Source organism: Abrus precatorius, unplaced genomic scaffold, assembly GCF_003935025.1.
Source record: "Abrus precatorius isolate BTA unplaced genomic scaffold, Abrus_2018 Scaffold3, whole genome shotgun sequence".
Classification (NCBI taxonomy): Eukaryota; Viridiplantae; Streptophyta; class Magnoliopsida; order Fabales; family Fabaceae; genus Abrus; species Abrus precatorius.
Genome location: NW_020874373.1, coordinates 31,267,824 through 31,290,283, shown reverse-complemented (window position 1 = coordinate 31,290,283; position 22,460 = coordinate 31,267,824). Strand labels below are relative to the sequence as shown.

The window sequence follows — 22,460 nt, the reverse complement described above, 5'->3', positions numbered from 1 at the left end:
ATTAATAAAAATATAGTAGTATAATTTTTAAAAAAAATATGGGGATGGTCATGCAATAAGTTTAAGAACACATAATAAAAATCTATATATAATAAAAATTATAATATCTAACGCATTACTAAAATTAAATATTATAATTTTTAATAAAAATATTTGTTAACTGTTAATAAAAAAAAAACTGAATGTTATACCTTAAACATATCTAAGAATGTAAAAATATTATATGATTATTATTTTATTTTTGAGATAATTACACAGGCTTCTCTTAACATTACTAGTAACTCTATACTTAGATCTTATTTATTTAAAGAAGTTACACCTAGCTCCTTTATGCATTCCTTGCTTTGTTATTTTTAAGCGTATCCTATGTACGCTTTATACATGTAAATAAAAGATATATGTATAATATTTTAAGAATAAAGTGTGTCAATGTGTGAAAATATAAAATAAGGGTGCAGGCTCCAAGTGGTGACACTATTGTTGCAGTACTTTCTTTCGAACACATCATTTGCAAGTAGTGCTTTCATAATCACCAAATTTGTGTTGTGACTCGTCCAAAATTTGTGTTCCTACTAAAAATACATGAAGCTTCAATTTTAATGTCCAAGTTCTACTGAGATTTGTAGAGTCACATATTCATGATATTTAAACCCGGTGCATCTTTTTTTGGATGACAATGACAAATCACAACCCACACTAAAACTTTTACATAAACTCTAACTCCCACACACTCTCTATCCCATTGTTTTATTTTTCTATCCTCAGCTAAATCAAGGAACCACCTTTGCAACAACCACCAGTCCACCAAAACTTGTGCTGCCCAATAAAAGTTACCATTGTTCACGTTCCTTTAGCAATTAAACGAACCTCAGTTAGCAACTTCTACTTTTTTCAAAATTTTATTAAAGGAAAATATTGTAAAATCTGTAACAACAATATTATTAAGTAATGGTAATAGACTATAACCATTCATTAACTTTAGACTAAGTCTAAAGATTATAACAGTTACTCACAAATACACCAATTAATTGCTAACTCATGGTAGTGAGAAATATAGATGTAATTTCCGAGTATGTACGGTTTTGGTGTAATTATAGCCAACTTCAGGGGAGTATAGTGTAAACATGCCTTACTTTGCGGATTTCTTCTTTTTCTTAAATCTACAAATCTCAAGTGTCTGGGTGGTGTAGTTGGTTATCACGCTAGTCTCACACACTAGAGGTCCCCGGTTCGAACCCGGGCTCAGACAACATTCTGTCAAAAGATTTTTTCTACCTTGATCAATGATCATGCATGCACTATTTATTTTAATCATGCATATTACTGTGCTTTGATCCTGGTCAGAAAAGTATGCACAGACCGCAGACGTTAGGAATTTTCCACAAACCAATGCCAGTTGATTGGTCAAGTCACTGTTCACTTACTCTTTGCCTAGTGCAACTCAAATTCAATGATTGGTCTAGTTTTTTTCTTGTGTTTTGTTCTTTCCATTCTTCCCAAAACATTATGCAAATATTAGGATTTTCACTCCCACTCCTCAAAAGTTTACATCTTTCTTGCCAACCCTGAACCCCTCCAAGCTTGGTTTTAATAGAAGTTTGATTTGTGGGTTTTGTGGGTTTTACAAATCACCCATCTGGGTGCCCACAAGACCAAGCTGGAGGGGACACTGTCCTAGTTCTTTAAGTGTCCATTGTGGCATTAATGGACTAAATGATGATGGGTTTTACATAAGAAGATGTGTGGAGCTTGCAAGGAAGGCTTTTGGATTTACCAGCCCCAATCCAATGGTGGGGTGTGTTATTGTAAAGGATGGGAAAATTGTTGGTGAAGGGTTTAACCCTAAAGCAGGCCAACCTCATGCTGAGGTACACCTAATTCTTCTATTATTTCTAGAAAACTGAAATTTCCTTCCAAGTTGTAACTATATATAATATACCCTTTCGTTATCTTTCAATGTTTCCTTGGTTACCTCGATATATATATATATATATTGATATTTTGGTACAAATACAGTATGACATACAATAATTTCTAAAATTAAAGCTAATTTCCAAAAATTAAAGATAATTGTACGTTAATATAATTTTAAAATACATAAATTTCAAAACATAATATAAATTGCATAGAAAAAATTTAGATTGTTGGAAAAACATATATAATCAAGGAAAAGAAAATGTTAAAGGTGATAGTTTTAACATACATGTACCTACTACCTAGTGTGTACCAAATACATGTATATCTCACAAAATGAAGTATCCATACTTCGTTTAGATATATGTTTCATTGCCACGTTTAATATTTCAAATCCAGATAATGATTTGTGACACTGAAGAAAGTAATTGATATTCTGGAGAACATGCGTTACGTGAACTAGTTCCCATAATTTAGATAGAGAATCTGTGTTCGTTGTTGAATATGTTGAGCCGTGAATAAAATTGTCAGGTGTTTGCCTTGAGGGATGCCGGTGATTTGGCAGAAAATGCTACAGCATATATCAGCTTGGAACCTTGTAATCATTTTGGAAAAACTCCTCCTTGTACTGAAGCTTTAATCAAAGCCAAAGTGAAAAAAGTTGTGATTGGAATGGTGGATCCAAATCCTGTTGTGGCCTACAAAGGGGTGGCTAGGTTGAGAGATGCAGGAATTGAAGTTGTTGTGGGTGTAGAGGAAGAATCATGCAAGAGCCTCAATGAGACTTACATTTATAATATGTTAACTGGAAGTCCTTTCCTTACTTTAAGGTAATTCAAGATCACTTCTTTCTGTTGATACTTTCACTTGCTTTTCATCGTAGATTCATGTATGGTTGTTCTATGTTTTTTGAATGCACATTAGAGTTAGTTTTAAATTTGGTTTTCAGCCTGCATTTATAATTCTTAAGAAATACATAGGAATTGTGCTTGTGCATTGCAGATATTCTCTATCAGTTGATGGGAAATTTTTGGACATACTAGGAGATGGAGTGATGGACTGTGGGGAATACTATTCGCGTTTATTGCAAGAATATGATGCAGTAGTACTTTCTTCTTCCTTGTTCGGTGAAGATTTCTTTGTTCCTGCATCTGAAGAACCTGGAGCCAATCAGGCACTTCACATTATAATACAAAAATGTACTAGTTCTTATCAAATTCCTCAAGTCATCAATGAATTTACTGGTAATATGGTGCTTCTAACAGATAGTAGGATACCCCCAGATATGGCTCAACAAGGAATTGAAACTGTTGTTGTGGATCAGATAAATCTGAATGTGATCTTAGATTATTGTAATCGTCAAGGTTTAAACAGTGTCCTATTGGATTTTAGGGGGAATTTCAGCGAGTTTGAAGAACTTGCTAAGGAAGGTATTGAGAAGAAATACTTTAATAAATTTGTGACAGAAATTTTGCCAGTTTGGAATGGATGTTCTAAGATGGATTCTCTAATGCCATTGAAGAGTTTAAAGCAAGGAATAGAAGTGATAAATTTACAGTCCAAGGCCTCAGATCAAAGTGTTGTACTTGAGGGATATTTTAAATTTTAACTGGACTCATGGGTGGGTACCCATGAACTTCAACCTTCACTCACTCAATGCCATCTTATACTATGCTATTAGCGTTCAATTTCTACAATTGCTATTTCTTTATTTTAGGGTCTCTAAAGGAATTGAATATATTTCTGCTATAGTTGAGCTGATAAATTCTAGGATAATAAAAGTTTACGATTGCTATATGATTATTTCATAGAGGTTTTTAAGTTTATTCTCCCTTTTCCATGTAGTTTGTATTGCTTCTACTTTCCATGCTCCAGAGTCTATTAAATAAGTGATTCTTTGATGAGTGAATATCTACATCTTTTGGTGATGGTCATTGTCCTTGTTGGCTGCAAGGAAGGCTTAACTACCTTTCAAGTGCTAGTTTGTTTGAGAACCTTAAAGGCGTATGTGGACTCTCATCTTGTGAATCCTCATATTCCACCAAGAATTGAGAAATGGCTTTGATTTTCAAGAACAATGGCATCAATTGTTCTGTTATTCATCTTTTGAATAAAAATAAAACATCTCTATTCTAGATATGTTAATATGGATGAGATCCCAATGACAAACCACTATGATGTGAGCATAATTGACTTCTCCTACGTTGAAGGGAACATACACTTATTATTATTATTATATTAATTTAAGGTACATCTGCTTTGGTGTTTCTATGTTGTTTGCATTTAATTTTCAAAGCAAAAGAACTTGGACTATTGTCAACCATTTTCCTCCTATTGTTCCCAGTTTACATAAATGAAGGTCAAAATCTTAAATTTAATATATGATGTGACATTGCTAAATTTGTATCTCCTTAAAAACATATATTGTAAAACTGCTCTGAGAAAATAATCATAGGATGACAGGGTACAGCATAAATGAAGACAAAACTTCAAAGATTATGAGTTAAATAAAAATCCAATCTCAGGATGGCAAGTTATTGCGATTACACAATTTGTTGTAGTGTTATATATACAGGCCGAACGGGAAAAAGAAAACCTAAAACAATGATTATATTTACATGATTTGGATATATACAGATCAATAATAAATCCGTGAATCCCTTTTTTATTGGTGAATTTGTGAAAAGAAATTCTCGAACTTCTGCAAATATGGTACGATCATGATGAGTAATCACTTAAAAGAATGTATTCCTAGAAATCAGCTTGACTGACAGTACTATGTACAAAGCCACTTCATGAGCATAAGTTAGGAGATACATTCATACCCCTTTCTTCTAGGAGTAAGGCCAGCCATTTTGTGAATTCTCCTTAGAGTAGTTATTTCTCTTTGCTACAAGTTGATCTCGAATTAAATTTTCAGTTGCAATTACTTCCAGGATATCTTTGTGGACCTTTTTGCAGAGATCATCAAGTGCAAGCATTGGAAATGGCTCCTCTATTAGAACTCCAACCTACAGTAATCATTTTTCACATTCTTGAATTAGATTTCTCACCAGAAAACAAGGACAAGCGTTACAAAAATCCATTCAACAATGGTGCATTATTGATTTAGCCAAGTGTTATTTGGCAACTCTCCACAAATTCAATTAGCAACAATAGTCCAAAATGATAAAACCCAACATTTAGGCACACATAAATTTTTCTCTTACAATTCTTATAAAATCAGTTCTTCAAAATTTTAACCAGACATTGGATGGAACCTTCAAGGTAATTTTATTAATAATAAGTCTAATTTGGATTTTGGGATAAAGATATCCTATTGTCAATTTACATTATCAACAGAATTGGTATTCACCAATCCAAAATCATAGCAATAATCAAGAAGTAAACTGACAATTAGCCAGTGTAAATAAAAGAAACAGCAGTTACACATGCAGGCTTAAAGATCATTGTTGCCTATATACAAACTTCAAATTCTTATGGGTATCCAGTCCACTACAACAACAGTTACCTTCAAGATTACTTCCAACATGTTAGCAATATTTGCATAATGCAACCTCAGTTTCGTGAAGCAAGAGCATAAAACTTCTGAAATCAAAATCATTGTTGCAAACATTCTAATTTATGTTTTATTGTTTCTACAATGATCACTTGAAAGAAATTTGTTTACCTAGCAGATTATAACAAGGTAAGGAGAGGAACATACTTCTTCAATGCAGAACAAGGAGGCAGCACTAATAAAAGTAGCAGGAACCACAATCCAATGACAATCGTCCCATAGTATGATAGGTAGTGTAAGATGCCAGAGGACAAGAAACCTTGAGGTCAAGTATGTATATGATAGTGGTATGGGAATACTCAAGAGTTGTTCACAAATGCCAATTCCTTCATGGAAGCAAGAGATCTTTGACTCCTACACCACAATCAAGAAAGTGTTATACAAATAAAGAATTATCATATAATGTGAAGCTGAAGCTCAAAGTAAGATAAACCTAAAAACTTCCTAATTTTTTAGTACTTTAAATCGGAAAAAAAAAATTTCTCTGACATACCATATTTATGACTTTATTACCTAATAAATAAACAAGGGATCACACAAATTTGTATTCTAACAGCGCAGTTAAACAAATGAGAAAAAATGGAACAGCCAAAATACTTTCTTAGACCACATTGATGAAAATAGAAAAGAAAGCAAGATCAAGATTTACTAAATGCAAATAACAGGAAGCAGAGCTGACCAAGACATTTCTTCTTGAATCCTCCAACTTTAGCAGTTTTATGCTTTGTGAGATGAACTCAATAATACAGCGAGGAGGGTGTTTCGAATCAACCACTAGCTGTAGGTCATCAACTTCTAGCAAATTTTGGAGGTCCCTCCTAACATCCGAACCATACAACACATGACACTGCATTGAATTGTTCAAAAAGACTATCAAAGTTCAATGAGTTGCATTATACCAAGTACTAACCTAAATAATATTTTAAAAATTCAAAATAAGTCAAAATGAAAGGCCATTCAGTCATTTGATTATCCATCACAAAATAAAAGCACAAGAACTTGTTTTATTTTCTAATTTTACTGATAATTAAACAAATGGCACCTTAATTTTCCCAACCTTAAGTGCAACAGGAAAGGCCATGATGTAATGCAAGAGTGACATCTTGACATGCAAATCATCAGCATTATTATCAACACCTGCCATCACCACACTTGCAAAATCATTCACACCCGCAATGACCTTAGTCCAAGCCTTCTTCCCCTCCACAAACCTCGCGTAGGCTTCCTCGGTTCGAAACACCAGCAACAGCGCCAATGCTGGCGCTGTCAGCTGATAGCTCAGGGAGGAGGCCTTCAGCACTGGGAAAAACTCCGGCAACCATCGCTCCAACACAGCCGAATTGTATCCGGCAATGATGGTGGCGAAGGAAGTAAACACAATCACCGGTGGCACAAGAGAAAGGACAACACGAGAAGAGAGGCTAGAGAGGAAATGTCGAACGTGGCGAAGAGAGCTTCGGTGTTCAACCCAATTGTGATGGTTGTAAAGGGTTCGGTTCTGCTGCACACCACGCTCTTTCACATGATCAGCCCAATCAGGAATGACACGTAAGATTCTTGTTATGGTGTTGGTTATTGAAAAAGATGATGAAGAAGAAGAGGGTCTGTGAAATGAGAGAGTTTTGGTTTTGAGTTTGAGTTTGGAGGGAAGAAGAATAAGAAGAGGGCGTAGTGTTTGAAGGAGGTTTGAGTTTGGGGTGAAGTTGGAAGAGAAAGGTTTGGTTTGAGTTGAGGGTGAAAGAGAGAAGAAGGAAGATGAATGCATTATGCATTGCCATGTTCTTCAATGTGTTTAGAGTGGAATAAGTGTGAGAGAAGAATGAAAAGATGAGGATAATGATGGTGACAGGTTAGTTGGTTAGAAACTGTTGATTATTGTGAAGCATGTTTTTACACGTGTCAAACTTTCAGACATGCTGAACAGAAACACCATATAGAACAACATAATTCGCCTTCTGCATATAATGTTCTCTTCGTATACACCAATATTTTCAGCTCTTTCATATGTCGTGAAATATCATTAATCTAACATTTGAAGGCCGGACTGTGAATAAAAATATACTTTCTGACTAGGAATTACGCACATTAAATTAGAGTTTATGATACCCTTATTTTTTATAAATATATTTAATGATTTATACTTATAATACTTTTTCCTTAAACGTTTACCACTCATATATGGTAACAAGACCGACCAGGTAATTCTCAACTTAATAATAATAGAAGAGAAAGAATGTGCATTTCCTTATTTTATTATCTTACGAGAAAGGGATGAAAAATTTATGTAAATAGCATTATTAAACTGACAATAACATCATAGTTGGGTGTCAATTCCACACCAGATCCTATAGAATAATAACGCTGATGAAACATGGTAAAGGAGCAACATAACTAGGTACTTACCGTTGCAATTTTTAAATGAAAAATACGATCTGAATTCAAAGATGAAATACTACCAGCAGCAAAAATATTACAGCATTCGTGCCAAGCTCTTGGTAAATTTAAAAGTTTTAATCATAACCAAAAAAAATAAAAATTGTTCCACTTGTACAATATATAATTCTATCCACCATCAACCAATGGGGGTTTCGAGCTCTATAGGATTGATTACTCTGTCACTTTTCCTGATCGAAATTGTTCCTTTGTCCTACCATAATAGACAGGCTCCTTGCCTGAAAAGATGATAAAATTCCAGCCAAAAGCTGATCCTCCAACTACATACGTCCCTTGTGTCTGACCATCTTCAGCCTGCAGCTTCTGAAGACCAGGAACTGGTGGAGTAAGCTTAATTTCAGATGGCCGCGCAGATGCTTTCTCTACTTGAGACTGTTCTGCAGACTTGACATGTTGAGGCTGCTGCTCTTTCAGCGTTTTTTGATCCACGTTAGTGCTAGCCTTTGTCTGGCCATCTTGAACGTTCTGACATTTTCCTAGTGAAACCGATTCCGCTTTCATTTTGTCATTGAATTTAATGACAATCTTCAGCTCTGTAGTTACAAGTTGAAGTCAAAAGCATATTTCAAGCTACCACGTGGTATTTTTTACACCACCTATTCTTAAACAACCAGAGATCATAGACACGGTGGCATGGTTAGGAACCAGGGTTCTAGCTATATACATGTCAGTCATTAACATGTCCAACTCCATTCAGTAGACAAACCGTAATATAAATAGGCATAAATTCAATTGATTATCCATTTTCACTAAGGATTATAACTGATATAGGCAGTAGACCATTTGCATTATGATTTGATTATTGGTCAACCAAGTAAAAAATATAACTTCGTTTAGATGAGCTTACGTTCTTGAATTTCACGGGATGCCTGGCAATTTTTGTAATCAGGAGTTCGGAGAACCTTCATGATCAAACAGCAACAGTCAGACAGTTGATACAATATTTCAATTAAAAAAAAAAAATTTACACAACCGGATAAAGGAAAAGAGATACATTGAAATTTTGTTTGATTTTTCTGGTCTTTATCATTGGACATGAAGCTTTACGTAAGCTTATTCACATATTAAGCCCTTTTTTATACAGTAAACTTCGTTTGAAGGAAACAAATTTATAATTAAATACAAAACAACAATAAGGAAGATAATTTTTCAGAGATGATGAAGGGAAGAGACCTTAAATAGGTATTTGCAAATCTCTCGCCAATTCTTCTTCACAATGATGTCAATAATTTAACCAAGAAAAAGATGCATATGCATAAATTATACTAGCCAATGTGAACTAATAACAATTTGCATTAAAAAAAACTAAGACAACGTCCAAACAATGATGATACCATGATTGTAAGGTGGAAGCACAGGTATCACTGAAGCAAAGCTCTTAGAACACTATCACACTTTAATTGCTTTCTTGTTTGACCCTTTCAAATGAATAGCCTTGGCATTCAAGAGCTTAGTAATGGAAGTTATATTCAATTGGAGACACCAAATGTGGCTCAAGGAAGTTAAAAAGTCAAGAAATGAGGAGCGTGAGAAGTTATAAGACTGGAAAGAAATTAACTTGGCAACTCCAAACCCTGTGCTTCAAATTTAGTATATCATAAATGGATTGTCGCTGACACAGACATTCATATCTTTCATTAACTTGCTACACAATCAATCATCCATCTATTCTTATTTCTAACTGTACTCTGTACCCTGTGCTTCAAAGCAAGAAAATGGAGGGCCTTTAAAGTATACCGTTTAATTTCAAGTGTATGCTCAGACCACCAAAAAGAAAATTAACATGACCAGACATATCTCTTCATTTCATTAGATTAGCTCACATCCAGAAAATACAACAAGACTCAAATATCCTCATCCTTTCAATCATTTCCCTTAAATCAAATTAAACTCAAATAATCTGGTTCCTAATCAAGTTAGTAACGAGTTTACAATACACATACACATTCAGCCTCAATGAGAAGTCTCTCACACTCTCACCAATAAATTCATTCACCGTCACAGCTGAAACAGTTGCAAGATTACTCTAAGCAAATTTTAGACTTTTCTATTTCTAGTTCAAGAATTTGTTAATACTCCTTGTAACTATTTTCATTTTGAACTTCTCAAATTAATTTGTGGTACAAAATGAACAATGTCCTATAATTTGGATCTGGTACACATTACACATTTACCCCAATTCCCAGTACCTTATGAATAACCCATGAAAATATCAAAACATATTTGGATGTAGGGTTTTGGCGGAACAAAGCAAGAAGGATTGAGTTTCTATTTTTGAATTAAGAGGGTTACATAATGTTTATAAAAAATGAACAAGGGATCATATGAAGGTTTCTTATAATGTAACGCTTTATTCCTTTAATTCTAAAATACTTTTAAATCAAAATTTATTTACTTGAAATAAATAAAAAATACCCTTCTTTCATTGTTTTTGCCAAAACCATCAGAAACCCTAGCAGTAGTCCTCTATAACATAAAAGAGTAACAAAATTAACAAGACAAAATCAAATTAAAAACTTTTCAGACCAATTTAGCCGTAAATTCAATTTAAAAAAAGAAAAGAAAAGAAAAGAAAAGAAAAGAGGAGTTAAAATACGAAGTTAGCAATGGAAAAGTAAAACCTGGAGAAAGTGGGGACGAAGATCACGAATAACAGCACGAATCTTATGGTAATTGGAGTGGGAATCAGAGTCCAATGGCCTCTTCTTCGTTGTTGGAGCTTTCACTTCTTCCATTGATTCTTCCTCTACCTCGTCCTCTTCCTCCACAATTCTTCACTCGATGAATGCACCAAGCAAAGCTCTTCGCTTTTTCTTCTCTTCTGTGGTTTTAAACAACGGTTTTTTCCAATTCAAAATTTTCAAAAGTTTTCTTTTCAGTTTTTTAGTTTTAATATTTAAAATTTGGTAAATTTAATATTCATAAAATTTAAAATTTTTAAAAATGTTTTTTTTTGTTGCTATTTTCAAAAATGTATTTATTATCGTTTAATTGTAACATGACATAACTTATGTCACGTTAGCAGTTATTTAAAAAAATAATATATAACTAACAACATACAAAAAAATAAAATATTATAATAACATTATTAAATACTATAATTTTAATAAAAAATATTATTTTTTACTTCATAATCATGTACCATTAAATACATTAAAAAAATATTTTTTTAAATGATACATCATTAATAAATACTAATAAGTACCATCATTAATCCTTGGGAAAAGACTTGTGCTTCAATCGCCACATATGTTTTATGAAGGGATTCACAAAAAATTACACAAAAGAGAAGAAAAACAAATTTGAGCCAACAGTATTCTGATTAAATAATCATATTCTACATCATTCACTAGGCGCTACACTTTTAAAACCATATGTTACACAAAAATAACAAGTTTGAGTTGATATTTTTTGTGACATTATTTCATGCTTCAAACTTTGGTAACATGGACTATTTTTTTATGTTGTTCATATAATATACTTATTAGACGCCACACGTGTAATATCATATGTCATGTGTTGCTTTTAATCATGTGACACATCTTTAAAGGATAACATAATTAATACTCCTATCACTAGCAAAATTCACATAGTATTTTTAATTTTGTAATGTCATGCATATCTTCCATTTTGCAATTGTAGGCCCATAATAAATGTTCATTCAGTGTTTTGTATGTAATTATATAAATATAGATTTCCTTTTACCCTCCTCTATTTTTATTTTTTTAATTATTTAAGATATACTCAAATTTAAAATCTATCCCTTGATGCCGTACCGGGCACAAAGACTCAGGATTAAAAAGAAGTAAGTTTATTATTTAAATTATTAAAAACTAATATTATATATAATTTTTTTATATTTTTAATTTATAACATTTTAACAATATACTTTTAAAATAAAATAAAGACTTAAAAATATATCTCCAAACTATATAAATATCGTTATTTTTCCATAAGTAATACCTATAAATAAATGAAAGAGAACAAGATGAAATGCAATCAACAATGTTAAATTTAAGACAAAATGTAAATACAATTTTTTAAAATGTTGTTAATTTTTTTAATGATTAAAATTAGAATGTTCTTTTACTAATATATAATAATATTAAATATATTTAAATTAATAAATAATAGTACCTAAATAACAACTAGTAAGTTATGTTCTTAAATTTATTCAGAGTTCATGTACAAAACGGCAATAACATGAATTATGATATTTGATATTTATCCTCTGATAATTTCCTAAACAATACAAATTACAGAAACGATCTTGATTCTTCCATAAACTTCTACACCGTTTCCTACAGTATCATAAATACTCTTGAATGAACATAGGGAGCAAGAAACGTACGATGAATCCACAAGCAGACAAGGTGGTGAGAAGAGTAACGATGGTGGCAACTATAACTGCTTCATATTTTCTCTTAACTGCTGATTATGGCTCCGAACCTACACTTCTAGACCCTGTAACTCTCTCTCCCCTCCTGTTCATGATTCATCCGTTAGTATTCACAAATTTAAAACCTTTGTACAACTGGGTTTATATTCTTTTTTTTATTATTATTATTCTTTGATTTCTCAGCTACCCAACAGAGATTAAGGCCATGAGATTGTTTGATTTTGATGTCTCAAAGTGAATATTATGTTTCTGGTTATTTTGATTCCCTATGTTTTCCTTATTAGTTGTTGTAAAATTCATGCTTCCAATTAAGAATTCTTGTCCTCCACGAATTTTGGCGAGTTAGTTCATCGAATGTGTGCTGTTGTTTTTCATTGTATTTGCAAATCACAGTTTATCAGTGAATTTCATCCAAAAATATATCAGTTTACTTAAAAGCCTACAGATAAAATTAAATGCTTTTGTGAGTTCTTAGATGGAAAATGGAGATAAATTTTGTGTTAACCCTCTTTCCTAACCCTCTTTCCCCTTCTCTTTCCTTCTCCTGCTTTACCTTTCAAAACTTTTTTTTTCTCTCTTTCCAAACTCCCAAAAAAAACAAAAAAAAAGAATTTCATGCATTCAGCATGCTGAATTGTTCTGGATTTTCATTGGAAATTTGATGGGACAAAAGGTTTACAACGTGTTTCTCATTAGTCATATGACTGCATTTGCATCTTGCTTTAGTTGTCTGTTGTAAATTTCAAATTAGAGAAACTTACAGAGTAGGTGCATTCTTGTCTGGCAAAGTTGTGAATTAGAAAGTTTATATACGTAGAAACTATTTTGCTAACAGTATATAGTAGTCAATTTCCTCAATTTGGTAGCTAGCTATCCACCTTCTGTAACAAAATCGAGGGAACCTTGTTGAACAGCGGATCCGGATTCAGTGCAGTCTGCGCAAAAACTGCACCCTGCATTTAGGCAAAATTTTACATTTTCGCTTAAGCAAAAATACAAGGGCTTAAGCGAAAATAAAAAATCACGTAATGGGACGGTGCAGTTACTTCACTGAATCCGGATCCGTTGAACAGCTTATAGAGCTGTGAAGTCTGCAGCTGTTGCTAGTGCTGCAGTGGCAAGTGTCTAAATAGTTACTTTGTTGATTTCACAAAAGGGCCACTTAAGCTTTGTTTCTAGGGTTTGCAATTAGTGTGTTTTTTTCTTTTTTTAATCTAATGTACAATTTCTTAATTGCAGATTAAGAAGGGAATGCTTTCAGCAGAGAGCAGTGTCAAAGAGTACATTTTCGGATCAAAGAAAGAGCCTCAAGAAAATCAAATGGGGAAATTGGACAGCAATAAGGAGATAAGTAGGAAAGAATAACCATAAATTAATGGTTGTCTTGTATAATTACATCAAACTGAATAAAGGTTTTACTTTAGCCGTTTGAATGTATAAATGTGAATAATTTTTAATAGATTGGTTCTATTTGATAATTAGAGGTATTTGTAATTATACTAACTACTTTTGATTAATTATATTAACAAAATTTTGTAAAAACAATATTAATTATTTATATTTGTTACTTAAAAATATTATTTAAAAAGTTTGCAAAAACTTTCACCCCACCAATCTACTCGGTTTCAGGCATCCAGGGAAGCTTACTGTCAATTATTCATTATGTCCATCTTTTCACTTTGGAAGAACTCTATCCTTCAACTTCATTATGTCATAATTTTAATGTAATTTTAATATAATTTTTAAGTAAAAATATCATTATTATTTTTTAACTAATATCTTAAAGCACTTGTTAACATATTCTTTTTATTCATAAGTTTTGTATCCGTTTGTTGTTTTTATAAATAATATATGCTATTTAAATTTTTAGAATAATATGTTTTAAAAGTAAACTTTTTACATATTATAAAATAAAATAATAATAAAATATTTGAATATGTCACCAATTTAAGATAATAATGGTAGAATAAAATAATTATAAATAATCTTTCTTATATTTGGCTCTTGTTTTTATTTGATCATTTTTTATCCATTTAATTTCTATTTCTATTTAGATTGTATAATTTTTAACACTTTTTCGTAAGTATTCTAAACTTTAAAACTTCAGTTCACATTTTTTAAATTTCACAAATTTATTAAATTGGAAAAAAAATTATTTGTTATTATCTTTATTATCTGAATTTTTTAGAATTATTAATTCTTTAGACTTTTATGAGTTTTTTAAATATTTTTTTTTATGATTCATATTTTTTACATCTTCTATAATATTTTTAAAATATTTTTTATGTAAATAATCTTTCTCATTAATATAAGTTTTTTTTTGTCTTTTTTTATTTTTTTTCTCTTTTTTTCTATACTATTTTGTTTTTTATTTTTTAATGTAGCAAATTCATACTTGCTTTTCTCTTTTTTTTATGTTATTTTGTTTTTGTTTTTGTTTTGATGTAGCATACTCACACTTATCTTTTCTTTTCTATTTTTTAAATTTTTTTATTTTATTTTTTGTTTAATTTACTACAGGTACTTTTTTTTTCCATATACTTTTCTTTTTTTTATACTTTTTTTTTCTTTTCAACTTTTTTAGGTACTCCTTTTCTTGTTATATCTTCAATTTTTACTTTTTTTATTTAATTTTTACTTTTTTTTATATTATAATATCTTCAACTTCAATATCTTATTCCATTATTAGTTCTTCAACTTTTAGGCCTTTCAATAGTTTAATTTTATTCTTATTGAGCAATTATAGTTTAGCAATCTCATGTTTATAATATATTCTTTTTAGTAACTACTACTATTTTCAAGACATCAGCATTATATTTTAATAAATTTAAACTTTTATTAAACTATTTAGTATAGTCTAATTAGAAAATATTTTTTAGGTGGGTGAAATACTCCATTATCTTGCTAAAGTTTATATAGTTAAAAATATATATTATGTCTTTTTAATATCAACTTAAACTTTAATTTTATCTCCCTAATACTCTTTCGTAATCCTATTTTTTTTAATAATTTTTTTTTCATGGTAAATATAAAATATTATTTGTATTGACAAAGATGAAATTATTAAAAAAAATTAAAAATCTTTTACAAATTTTAAACCAATTTAACGAATAAATAATAAAAGTTATGTATACAAAAAGAAGACTATCTTCATTCATATTATTATTTTTCTTTAAAAACAAAAAATTGAAATAAATATAGGTGATTACTTTCTATTATACTACCATTTTCTTATCACAAATCAAAAAAAAAATATTTTTTAAAAATTACATTAATATCGATGGAAAAGGAAGAAAATAGTTAGAATTCATTGTTTTTAAAAATGCACAAAAATTTAAGATTCTATTACTTATCTAAATAATAGAAAATAACTTATAATAAATTAAAAAAAATAATTATTGAATCTTTTATGCTTTCTTCTTTTAAGAATAACAAACTTCAATCTTAAATTTTTCAATATTAAATATAATTATAAAAATTAATTTTGATGAGATTCTGTAAAAAAAAGAAATAATAAAAAAATATATATTATAATATTTAAATAATTAGGTCACTTTTAAATTTTTATAACAACACTATTTTTATCAATTAAAATTATTTTGCTACGTTTATTTTTTTAATCTTTCAAAATAATATTATTTCTGTTAATTAAATTTTTAATATGACACTTAATATGTTATATTAATCTTTTATTATTATTTATTAACAAAATCTACGTTTAAAAATTAAAAAAATAACATAATATTTTTAATTTTTTAAAAATTAAAATATTTTATTCAAACTCTCATTTGATCTTAATATTTAACTTTTGCCGACTTAGAAAAAACAAGAGGCCTACATTAATAGCTCTCTTACATCAATGGTCCTCGTCGTAGTCACAGTCATCATGTCAATTTGGACATAATTCAAGAAACTTTCAAATTGTCTTTTTTTTTTCCCCTTGTGCAGACTTGTTTAACGCAACATGCAACGTGGGTCACGAGGGACAAGTTCCCAAGACCTTCATCTCACTATATTTATTAATATAAAGTAGATATTAATTATTAACTTAAGATTATTCATTAAAATATTAAAAATCAAATAATTTTTATTAAAAAATCGTAATTGATAGGTTTATTAAATATTTTAATTATATATATATATATATATATATATTATTTTTATCATACCATGAGTTAATCTTCTTTAAGTTGAGTAAGATAAAAAAAAATTGAGTTAAAATAACTTCATACGCGTTTAGTAATTAATAAATATGAAATAAAATAAAAAATTAAATAATAACTTGTGCATTGAATAACTCAATTAATATAAAACAACTCTTATTTTTTTATCACACACACCTCATTTTACATTTCCTTCCTCGGTTCTTACCTCCTTCCTTATCATAATTGTCAAAACATGAAATAGGAAAGACATCTCTCCAAAAAATTCCTCCATGATGCACAAAAACATCAACCTCATAAACTAATTATGAAAAGATTGGTCATCAATTATGAAGGGTTATAATATTTATATAAAAAATAAGCGTCCTTTATCACATCATATGTTTTATCGTTACTTATGTTTCTTGTCTTCTTATTTTTATAAATTATAATAAAAATCGTACAAATACCATATTTTATTATGAAACGCTAGCTTATGACAAACTAACAACTCTTCAAAGGTCATATCTTATTGCATGACGACATATAACAAGCATAATTGAAAATTAATTTCTTATAACATGTGCTTAAGGACATACATTATGACATTAATTTAACTATATGTATACTTAATAAACATTATAACAAGTCATCATCTTTATCTACACTCCACCAAAATCCAATTATAAATAGACCTGGTAGCTGTTGAGATTTTGACAAGAGAAAAGGAGAGAGATATACAGAGAGATGGAGTTGAAGAAGAAAGTGATGGTGGTGAACGTGGCTTTGATGCTTTTCTTGATGGGACTGTTGAGTGCAAGCGTGGATGCTCATGGGTTCGATCCAAGTTCCTTCATCCCTGAAATATTTCCCAACGATGATGCCAATTACTACGTAAAATCTACAACAAAAGCGTGTTGTGACAAATGCTTCTGCACCAAATCAATCCCTCCCCTTTGCCGTTGTGCTGATGTTGGCAAAACTTGCCACTTGGCTTGCAAACACTGTTTTTGCACGCGTTCAGAGCCACCAAAGTGCCATTGCGCTGACATAACCAATTTCTGCTATGAACCCTGTCATCACTCATTTGAAACTGAACCTGAAGCTCTTAAAGAATAAACTAACGTAGGAAATAAAGCCACTGAGGCTTTGTTTTCATGTATGGTCTTCGTGTGTGCCAATAAATTAATAAAATCTACCAGGCCTTGCAGTTTATTACCACTACTACAAACTGCAGGTCATGGCTTTTTATCTTAACTTATTTTTACATTTTTTTTTTTAAATTTATCTTCAACTTTCGAATTCTCACTAGATTCACGCATAACGATGTTTATTTCAAGACATTAATTATAAGTTTTACAGCAAACCTATATTTATTTATTTTTTTCAACATATTTATGAACTCGCACTATATTACTTCTCACTAGATTCACGCATAACACCATAACGATTTTCTTGCATTACGTCGATGTACCTCAAGTCAGTTCAGATCTATCTATAAAAAGGAAAGTCAATTGTTTTTTAAAGTGTTATTTAGTTAAAGTAGGTTTAGGTTGTTTAAAAACAAATTAATCTAGCAAATCATCAATCTATTTGAATAAATATAAACAATATAATATTTTGTGTATGTCTAATATAATAATAATATTGTTTTAAAATTTTAACATGTTTTAAAAATAAAATGTGAGTTAGTTCATCGAATGTGTGCTATTGTTTTTCATTGTATTTGCATATTGATTAATATGCAAATCACAGCTTATCAGTGAACTTCATCCAAAAATATCAGTTTACTGAAAAGACTAAAGATAAAATTAAATGCTTTTCTTTGGAAGTTGATTTTTAGAAAAAAAGAAAAAAATTGTGTTGTAATTATTCAGGACTTTTACTACGCCAGAAATAAAATATTAAAGCGGTTCTGGTTGAACATAATTAAAAAACAGTTATAAGTGTTATAAAATCTTGAGCTATGCAATGTCTTGAATTTAAAAGAGTGGTTAACACTACGCCAAAAATGAGATAAGAGAGCAGTTCCGTTTTAAATTATAGAGCGTTTAGAACTGCTCTAAAATCTCTTGTTATCCAATATATTACATTTAGGAAAGCAGTTAAATAACCGCTCTTACATGTTAAGATTAGAGAGCGGTTCCAATGGGTGTAAGATTAGATAGCGGTTCCACGCAGAACCGCTCTCCAAAATATGAATTTAAACAGAAATCTAAAATTTGAAATTTATTTATTTGCGAGTTTTCTATAGCAAACTAAAATTAATTTATTGTTATATTTAAATTTTAATTTACAAGTCTGACAATCAAATTTTTTTCATTTTTATCACAAATCAAAATTGAATCTTGAGTCCATACGTTATGTTAATCAAACAGCCATATCTGCACAAACCAAACAGTAAACAGAGAAAAAGAGAACAAATTAATAAGATAATTCATCGTTAACAAAGAGAAAATGAAAGAAAAAGAGAATGAATAGTTTACCGTTAATAAAGAGAAAAAGAAAGAAAGAAAGAATGAGAAGAACTGTAAAAAAAGTACCTACAAATGAACGAAGAATTGTGAAAATATAGAAGATGAAGAGAACCTACAAACGTGAAAGAGAACAAATACACCAACTTTGTTAGGAAGACAAAGAGATTCATGAGTTGAGCGTGAACGTGTTTCATTTATAAAAGTTAAAGACTTTAAAAAGCGGTTCTTTATTAACCGCTCTCCAAGAACGACTTTAGAGAGCGGTTCTTTATTAACCGCTCTCTAATATATGACTTTAGAAAGCGGTTAATGGAGAACCGCTCTCAAAAGTATAGATTTGAGAGCAGTTCAACACTAATCGCTCTCTAAAGTATTGTTACAAAGCGATTTTTACTAACTGCTATCTAAGTTAGCGTTTCAAAAGCTTATTTCTAGTAAAGTATAAATAACCGCTCTCAAATATTTATTTTGGAGAGCAATTCCGAGCTTAACCACTCTCAGAAGTACACTTAAGAGAGTGATTAATTGCATAACCGCTCTCTATACATGACGTTTTGGAGAGTGGTTCAATGTGAAACTGCTCACAAAAGCTGGATCAAAGAAAGCGATTTAGAACTAACGGCTCTCTAATCTTGAACTTATGAGAGCGACTCTTCTGTAACCGCTCTGCAAGTCCACTTCTGAGAGCGGTTCACCCATTAACCGCTTTCAAAAGTACCCATAATCGTTTTCTTAAGTATACTTCTAAAAGCAGTTAATGAGTGAACCGCTTTCAGAAGTGGACTTTGCAAAACAGTTGCTCGTGAACCGTTCTCCAAAGTTAAGAAAATTTATTTAATTTTTTTTATTAAAACTGCCATTATTTCAAATTTTAGTATAACTGATAAATCATGTAGTATTCAGAACTAGTGCAATTAGAATAGAAATTACAAATAGAGCCTGATATACCATAACTTCAAAGCAATTGCATATTACATTATTTAATTACAAATCAAATGTAATACTGAAGACTTAATGTCTTGCATCTGTAAAAATTACAATCACAGAGTTTACATTGACAGGAGAAAAATAATCTCATATATACACTTTTTTTCCTAATGCCTTGAAAGAAAATTATCTAAGTCTTGTTAAAAAAAAATACTATGATGTGTCCTTTAAATATCTGTGGTACAGATATATATACATCACTCCTTTTACATTGGATGAATTCTATTATCAAGAAAAGTTAGCATCTGAAACTCTGAAAAATACTGAAGACAAAATAATAAAAGACAAAATAATAAAACACAAAGCTTAATTAATTAAGTTAAATAATAAGCACATGGCAGACAGTTAACATGATGAAATAGGTTTTGTGATACTGGTTTAGCATATGGAAGGGTCTTACATTAATTGATATTATAGTTTGTCCATGATGCAAAGCATCCCCAATGAATAGACACATATAATATGCACAATCGTCATTATTTGTTTGTTTCTAACACTGTGTGGAAGATAAAAATAAATAAATCAGCATTAACACAGAGAGATAGACAGTGTAATTAATATTAACCTGAAAATTTGAAATACATTGTATCATAGTGTTACCTGTACAATGACCTAACTTGTTTGATACATCTTTGTCCTAAAGGGTTGCACTTCTCTCTCTGCTTTAAGAGCACTAACAATGGTGCATGAAAGAAGTTAGATACATTTGAACCACTTAACATTAATCATAGTTGTTCGACATAAATGTATGCTTACTTATTAAATAGGTTCTGCATATGTGTTCTGGTCTTCAGTTGCTTGCGAAGAGGATCCACATAATACCAAGAGTATAAATATATGTTTAAGATTACAAGAATTAAAAATTATATGCTAAATTATAAAACATAAAGCAATGCTCAATTAGATTGACTTACCCAACATTGTAAGATGAAAAAATCAAGTGATCTTCACCCATATAACGCTTCAACATTTCAGCTATATGTTGATGTGGGTTTGGATTGAGCTTTTTGTCCATTTCGTACGAAAATATAAATGAGAATCTACTTGTCTTATTTGTCTCACGCAAGTAAGCTTCACACAAATATCTTGTAATGCAAAAAAAGAATTGAAATGCATTATACAATGAAATAAACAATAAGTTAATTTGCTATAGAATTACATAATTTGTAAAGTAATTTACCATATGTAAAGGTTAATGCTAGAGGCATTCAACCATTGTCAACGTATGACCTCTAAAATGTTTTCATTCCCCACAATGTCTCATAAAGCTCTTTTTACCAGTGTTCAGTTGTCATATGAATTGTAGCTGTATCAATGACTTGATCACTTCTCACAAAAAGCTTCATCATATCCACGCATATAGCACCCTAGGCTTGTGCCAACTCAAGAATCTCTTGTGAATGACAAGCACTACTACCTTTATTGGATGGACCAATAATCGACTCTTTTGAGTAGCCTATCTCTTTCCCTAACCCTTTACTTGATGAAGAGGCAACCTGAAACATATCAAAGTACTTATTTATGTACCTAAACAGAATATATATGTACTATTACATCCAGTCTTTCAAACTATAAAGAAGCTTGCATACATACCTTGGGTCTTAAAGTAATTAGGGACAATTGCCAAGCAACAAAAGTACCAATGACATCTCTCAGACAAATTAGGTTACTTGTTCATTTAAGACAGGCAATGCAGACTCTTCCTCATGTCGTTGCACTACCTCTACTGAAACCTTACCAAGCTTTGAAGGAAAAGTCATATTGTGTAAGGAGTCTCAAACCATTATATGATATACTCTCCTTTTTGCAACCACGCGAAAAGGAGTGTTCAAGTATAGAATACAGTAATGTTACCCTACAAAACAAATTTGTTATATTCTTTTCTAATTAAAAAAAAGCAGTAAACATTAACAGGTAAATAATGATTTAGTGGAGCATAAATGCCTCTAGAATCTTAACATATGTAATTAGTGTGTTGTTGCCTCTATGGCTATTAGAAGATTCATCTGCAGGCGTTTGAGGACCTACCTCTGCCATTGATTGTATTTGTGGAGCAATATTGAAAGGGAATACATGATGATGGGGAGGGATTAGGGTTGAACGACATCTGACTTGACATGAATGAGGACAATTCTTAACCTTCTGTCAATTGTGCCACTACATTAGTCAAATACGCTACACAATGCTTCATGTTTTGCCATTCGATAGATGATGGGTATGGATATGAAGGTGTTGGCTCAAATGTAGATTTTTATGTCACTCCAAAACCTACAGCTCTCACACGACCTGCATACTCTCTTACACCAAGTACTTGAGAGAGTATATCGTTTCGGGTTGTTGATTCAGACTCAGCCTCTAGAGTGACCTGTGAAAGGGTTTCCTACAATAAACATAACATAAACTCAAAGGTCATTAAAGGAGAGTTCAAATACAATGACAAATGCATAAAATAATAAGACATTAGGCCCAATCATTTACAAATTCATGGACCATTTTTTGAACTTCTTCATCATCAATACCACCTTGTT

At 30.8% G+C, this 22,460-nt stretch overlaps 5 protein-coding genes and 1 non-coding gene across 7 annotated transcripts; 4 read left to right on the top strand and 2 right to left on the bottom strand.

The window, feature by feature from the left end:
• The first annotated feature begins 1,038 nt into the window (after positions 1–1,038).
• Positions 1,039–3,523, top strand: LOC113862483 (riboflavin biosynthesis protein PYRD, chloroplastic-like). The gene is made up of 4 exons (XM_027495568.1): positions 1,039–1,070; positions 1,520–1,868; positions 2,446–2,744; positions 2,917–3,523. Exons 1-4 carry the CDS (start codon positions 1,039–1,041, stop codon positions 3,521–3,523), a joined length of 1,287 nt encoding a protein of 428 aa, XP_027351369.1.
• On the top strand, positions 1,176–1,249 carry TRNAV-CAC. Its single transcript has one exon. It is a non-coding gene; the product is annotated as a tRNA-Val (tRNA).
• An 867-nt stretch (positions 3,524–4,390) lies between the features above and the next one.
• On the bottom strand, positions 4,391–7,267 carry LOC113860682 (UPF0187 protein At3g61320, chloroplastic-like). 2 transcript variants are annotated; one of them, XM_027493164.1, is made up of 5 exons: positions 6,531–7,267; positions 6,153–6,320; positions 5,621–5,827; positions 4,740–4,925; positions 4,391–4,615 (listed from the first exon to the last, which is right to left on the bottom strand). In XM_027493164.1, the coding sequence occupies exons 1-4, from the start codon at positions 7,236–7,238 to the stop codon at positions 4,749–4,751; spliced, it is 1,260 nt and encodes a 419-aa protein (XP_027348965.1). In that variant the 5' UTR covers positions 7,239–7,267; the 3' UTR covers positions 4,391–4,615; positions 4,740–4,748. The 2 variants fall into 2 exon arrangements, with proteins under 2 accessions (XP_027348965.1, XP_027348964.1); XM_027493163.1 differs by having other exon boundaries at positions 4,392–4,925; positions 6,531–7,248.
• A 647-nt stretch (positions 7,268–7,914) lies between these two features.
• On the bottom strand, positions 7,915–10,751 carry LOC113860684. Its single transcript, XM_027493165.1, has 3 exons — positions 10,549–10,751; positions 8,775–8,829; positions 7,915–8,460 (listed from the first exon to the last, which is right to left on the bottom strand). Exons 1-3 carry the CDS (start codon positions 10,660–10,662, stop codon positions 8,081–8,083), a joined length of 549 nt encoding a protein of 182 aa, XP_027348966.1. The 5' UTR covers positions 10,663–10,751; the 3' UTR covers positions 7,915–8,080.
• Positions 10,752–12,279: 1,528 nt separating this feature from the next.
• Positions 12,280–13,691, top strand: LOC113862482. Its single transcript, XM_027495567.1, has 2 exons — positions 12,280–12,393; positions 13,566–13,691. Exons 1-2 carry the CDS (start codon positions 12,280–12,282, stop codon positions 13,689–13,691), a joined length of 240 nt encoding a protein of 79 aa, XP_027351368.1.
• A 3,524-nt stretch (positions 13,692–17,215) lies between these two features.
• Positions 17,216–17,587, top strand: LOC113862481 (Bowman-Birk type proteinase inhibitor-like). The gene has a single exon (XM_027495566.1). The coding sequence runs from the start codon at positions 17,216–17,218 to the stop codon at positions 17,585–17,587; it is 372 nt and encodes a 123-aa protein (XP_027351367.1).
• The last annotated feature ends 4,873 nt before the right edge of the window (positions 17,588–22,460 follow it).

What these genes read in the sequence shown, in the direction of transcription:
- LOC113860684 (XM_027493165.1), bottom strand. Translation starts at nt 10,662, where the DNA reads ATGGAAGAAGTGAAAGCTCCAACAACGAAGAAGAGGCCATTGGACTCT. An exon ending in TTCGTCCCCACTTTCTCCAG is followed by an intron (nt 8,830 to 10,548) that starts GTTTTACTTTTC and finishes TTGATCATGAAG; the next exon opens with GTTCTCCGAACTCCTGATTA. An exon ending in ATCCCGTGAAATTCAAGAAC is followed by an intron (nt 8,461 to 8,774) that starts GTAAGCTCATCT and finishes TTGTAACTACAG; the next exon opens with AGCTGAAGATTGTCATTAAA.
- LOC113862482 (XM_027495567.1), top strand. Translation starts at nt 12,280, where the DNA reads ATGAATCCACAAGCAGACAAGGTGGTGAGAAGAGTAACGATGGTGGCA. An exon ending in AACCTACACTTCTAGACCCT is followed by an intron (nt 12,394 to 13,565) that starts GTAACTCTCTCT and finishes TCTTAATTGCAG; the next exon opens with ATTAAGAAGGGAATGCTTTC.
- LOC113862481 (XM_027495566.1), top strand. Translation starts at nt 17,216, where the DNA reads ATGGAGTTGAAGAAGAAAGTGATGGTGGTGAACGTGGCTTTGATGCTT.
- LOC113862483 (XM_027495568.1), top strand. Translation starts at nt 1,039, where the DNA reads ATGGTAGTGAGAAATATAGATGTAATTTCCGA. An exon ending in AATATAGATGTAATTTCCGA is followed by an intron (nt 1,071 to 1,519) that starts GTATGTACGGTT and finishes TGCAAATATTAG; the next exon opens with GATTTTCACTCCCACTCCTC. An exon ending in CAGGCCAACCTCATGCTGAG is followed by an intron (nt 1,869 to 2,445) that starts GTACACCTAATT and finishes TAAAATTGTCAG; the next exon opens with GTGTTTGCCTTGAGGGATGC.
- LOC113860682 (XM_027493164.1), bottom strand. Translation starts at nt 7,238, where the DNA reads ATGCATTCATCTTCCTTCTTCTCTCTTTCACCCTCAACTCAAACCAAA. An exon ending in ATTCAAGAAGAAATGTCTTG is followed by an intron (nt 5,828 to 6,152) that starts GTCAGCTCTGCT and finishes ATTGTGGTGTAG; the next exon opens with GAGTCAAAGATCTCTTGCTT. An exon ending in CCTTGTTCTGCATTGAAGAA is followed by an intron (nt 4,926 to 5,620) that starts GTATGTTCCTCT and finishes TGATTACTGTAG; the next exon opens with GTTGGAGTTCTAATAGAGGA.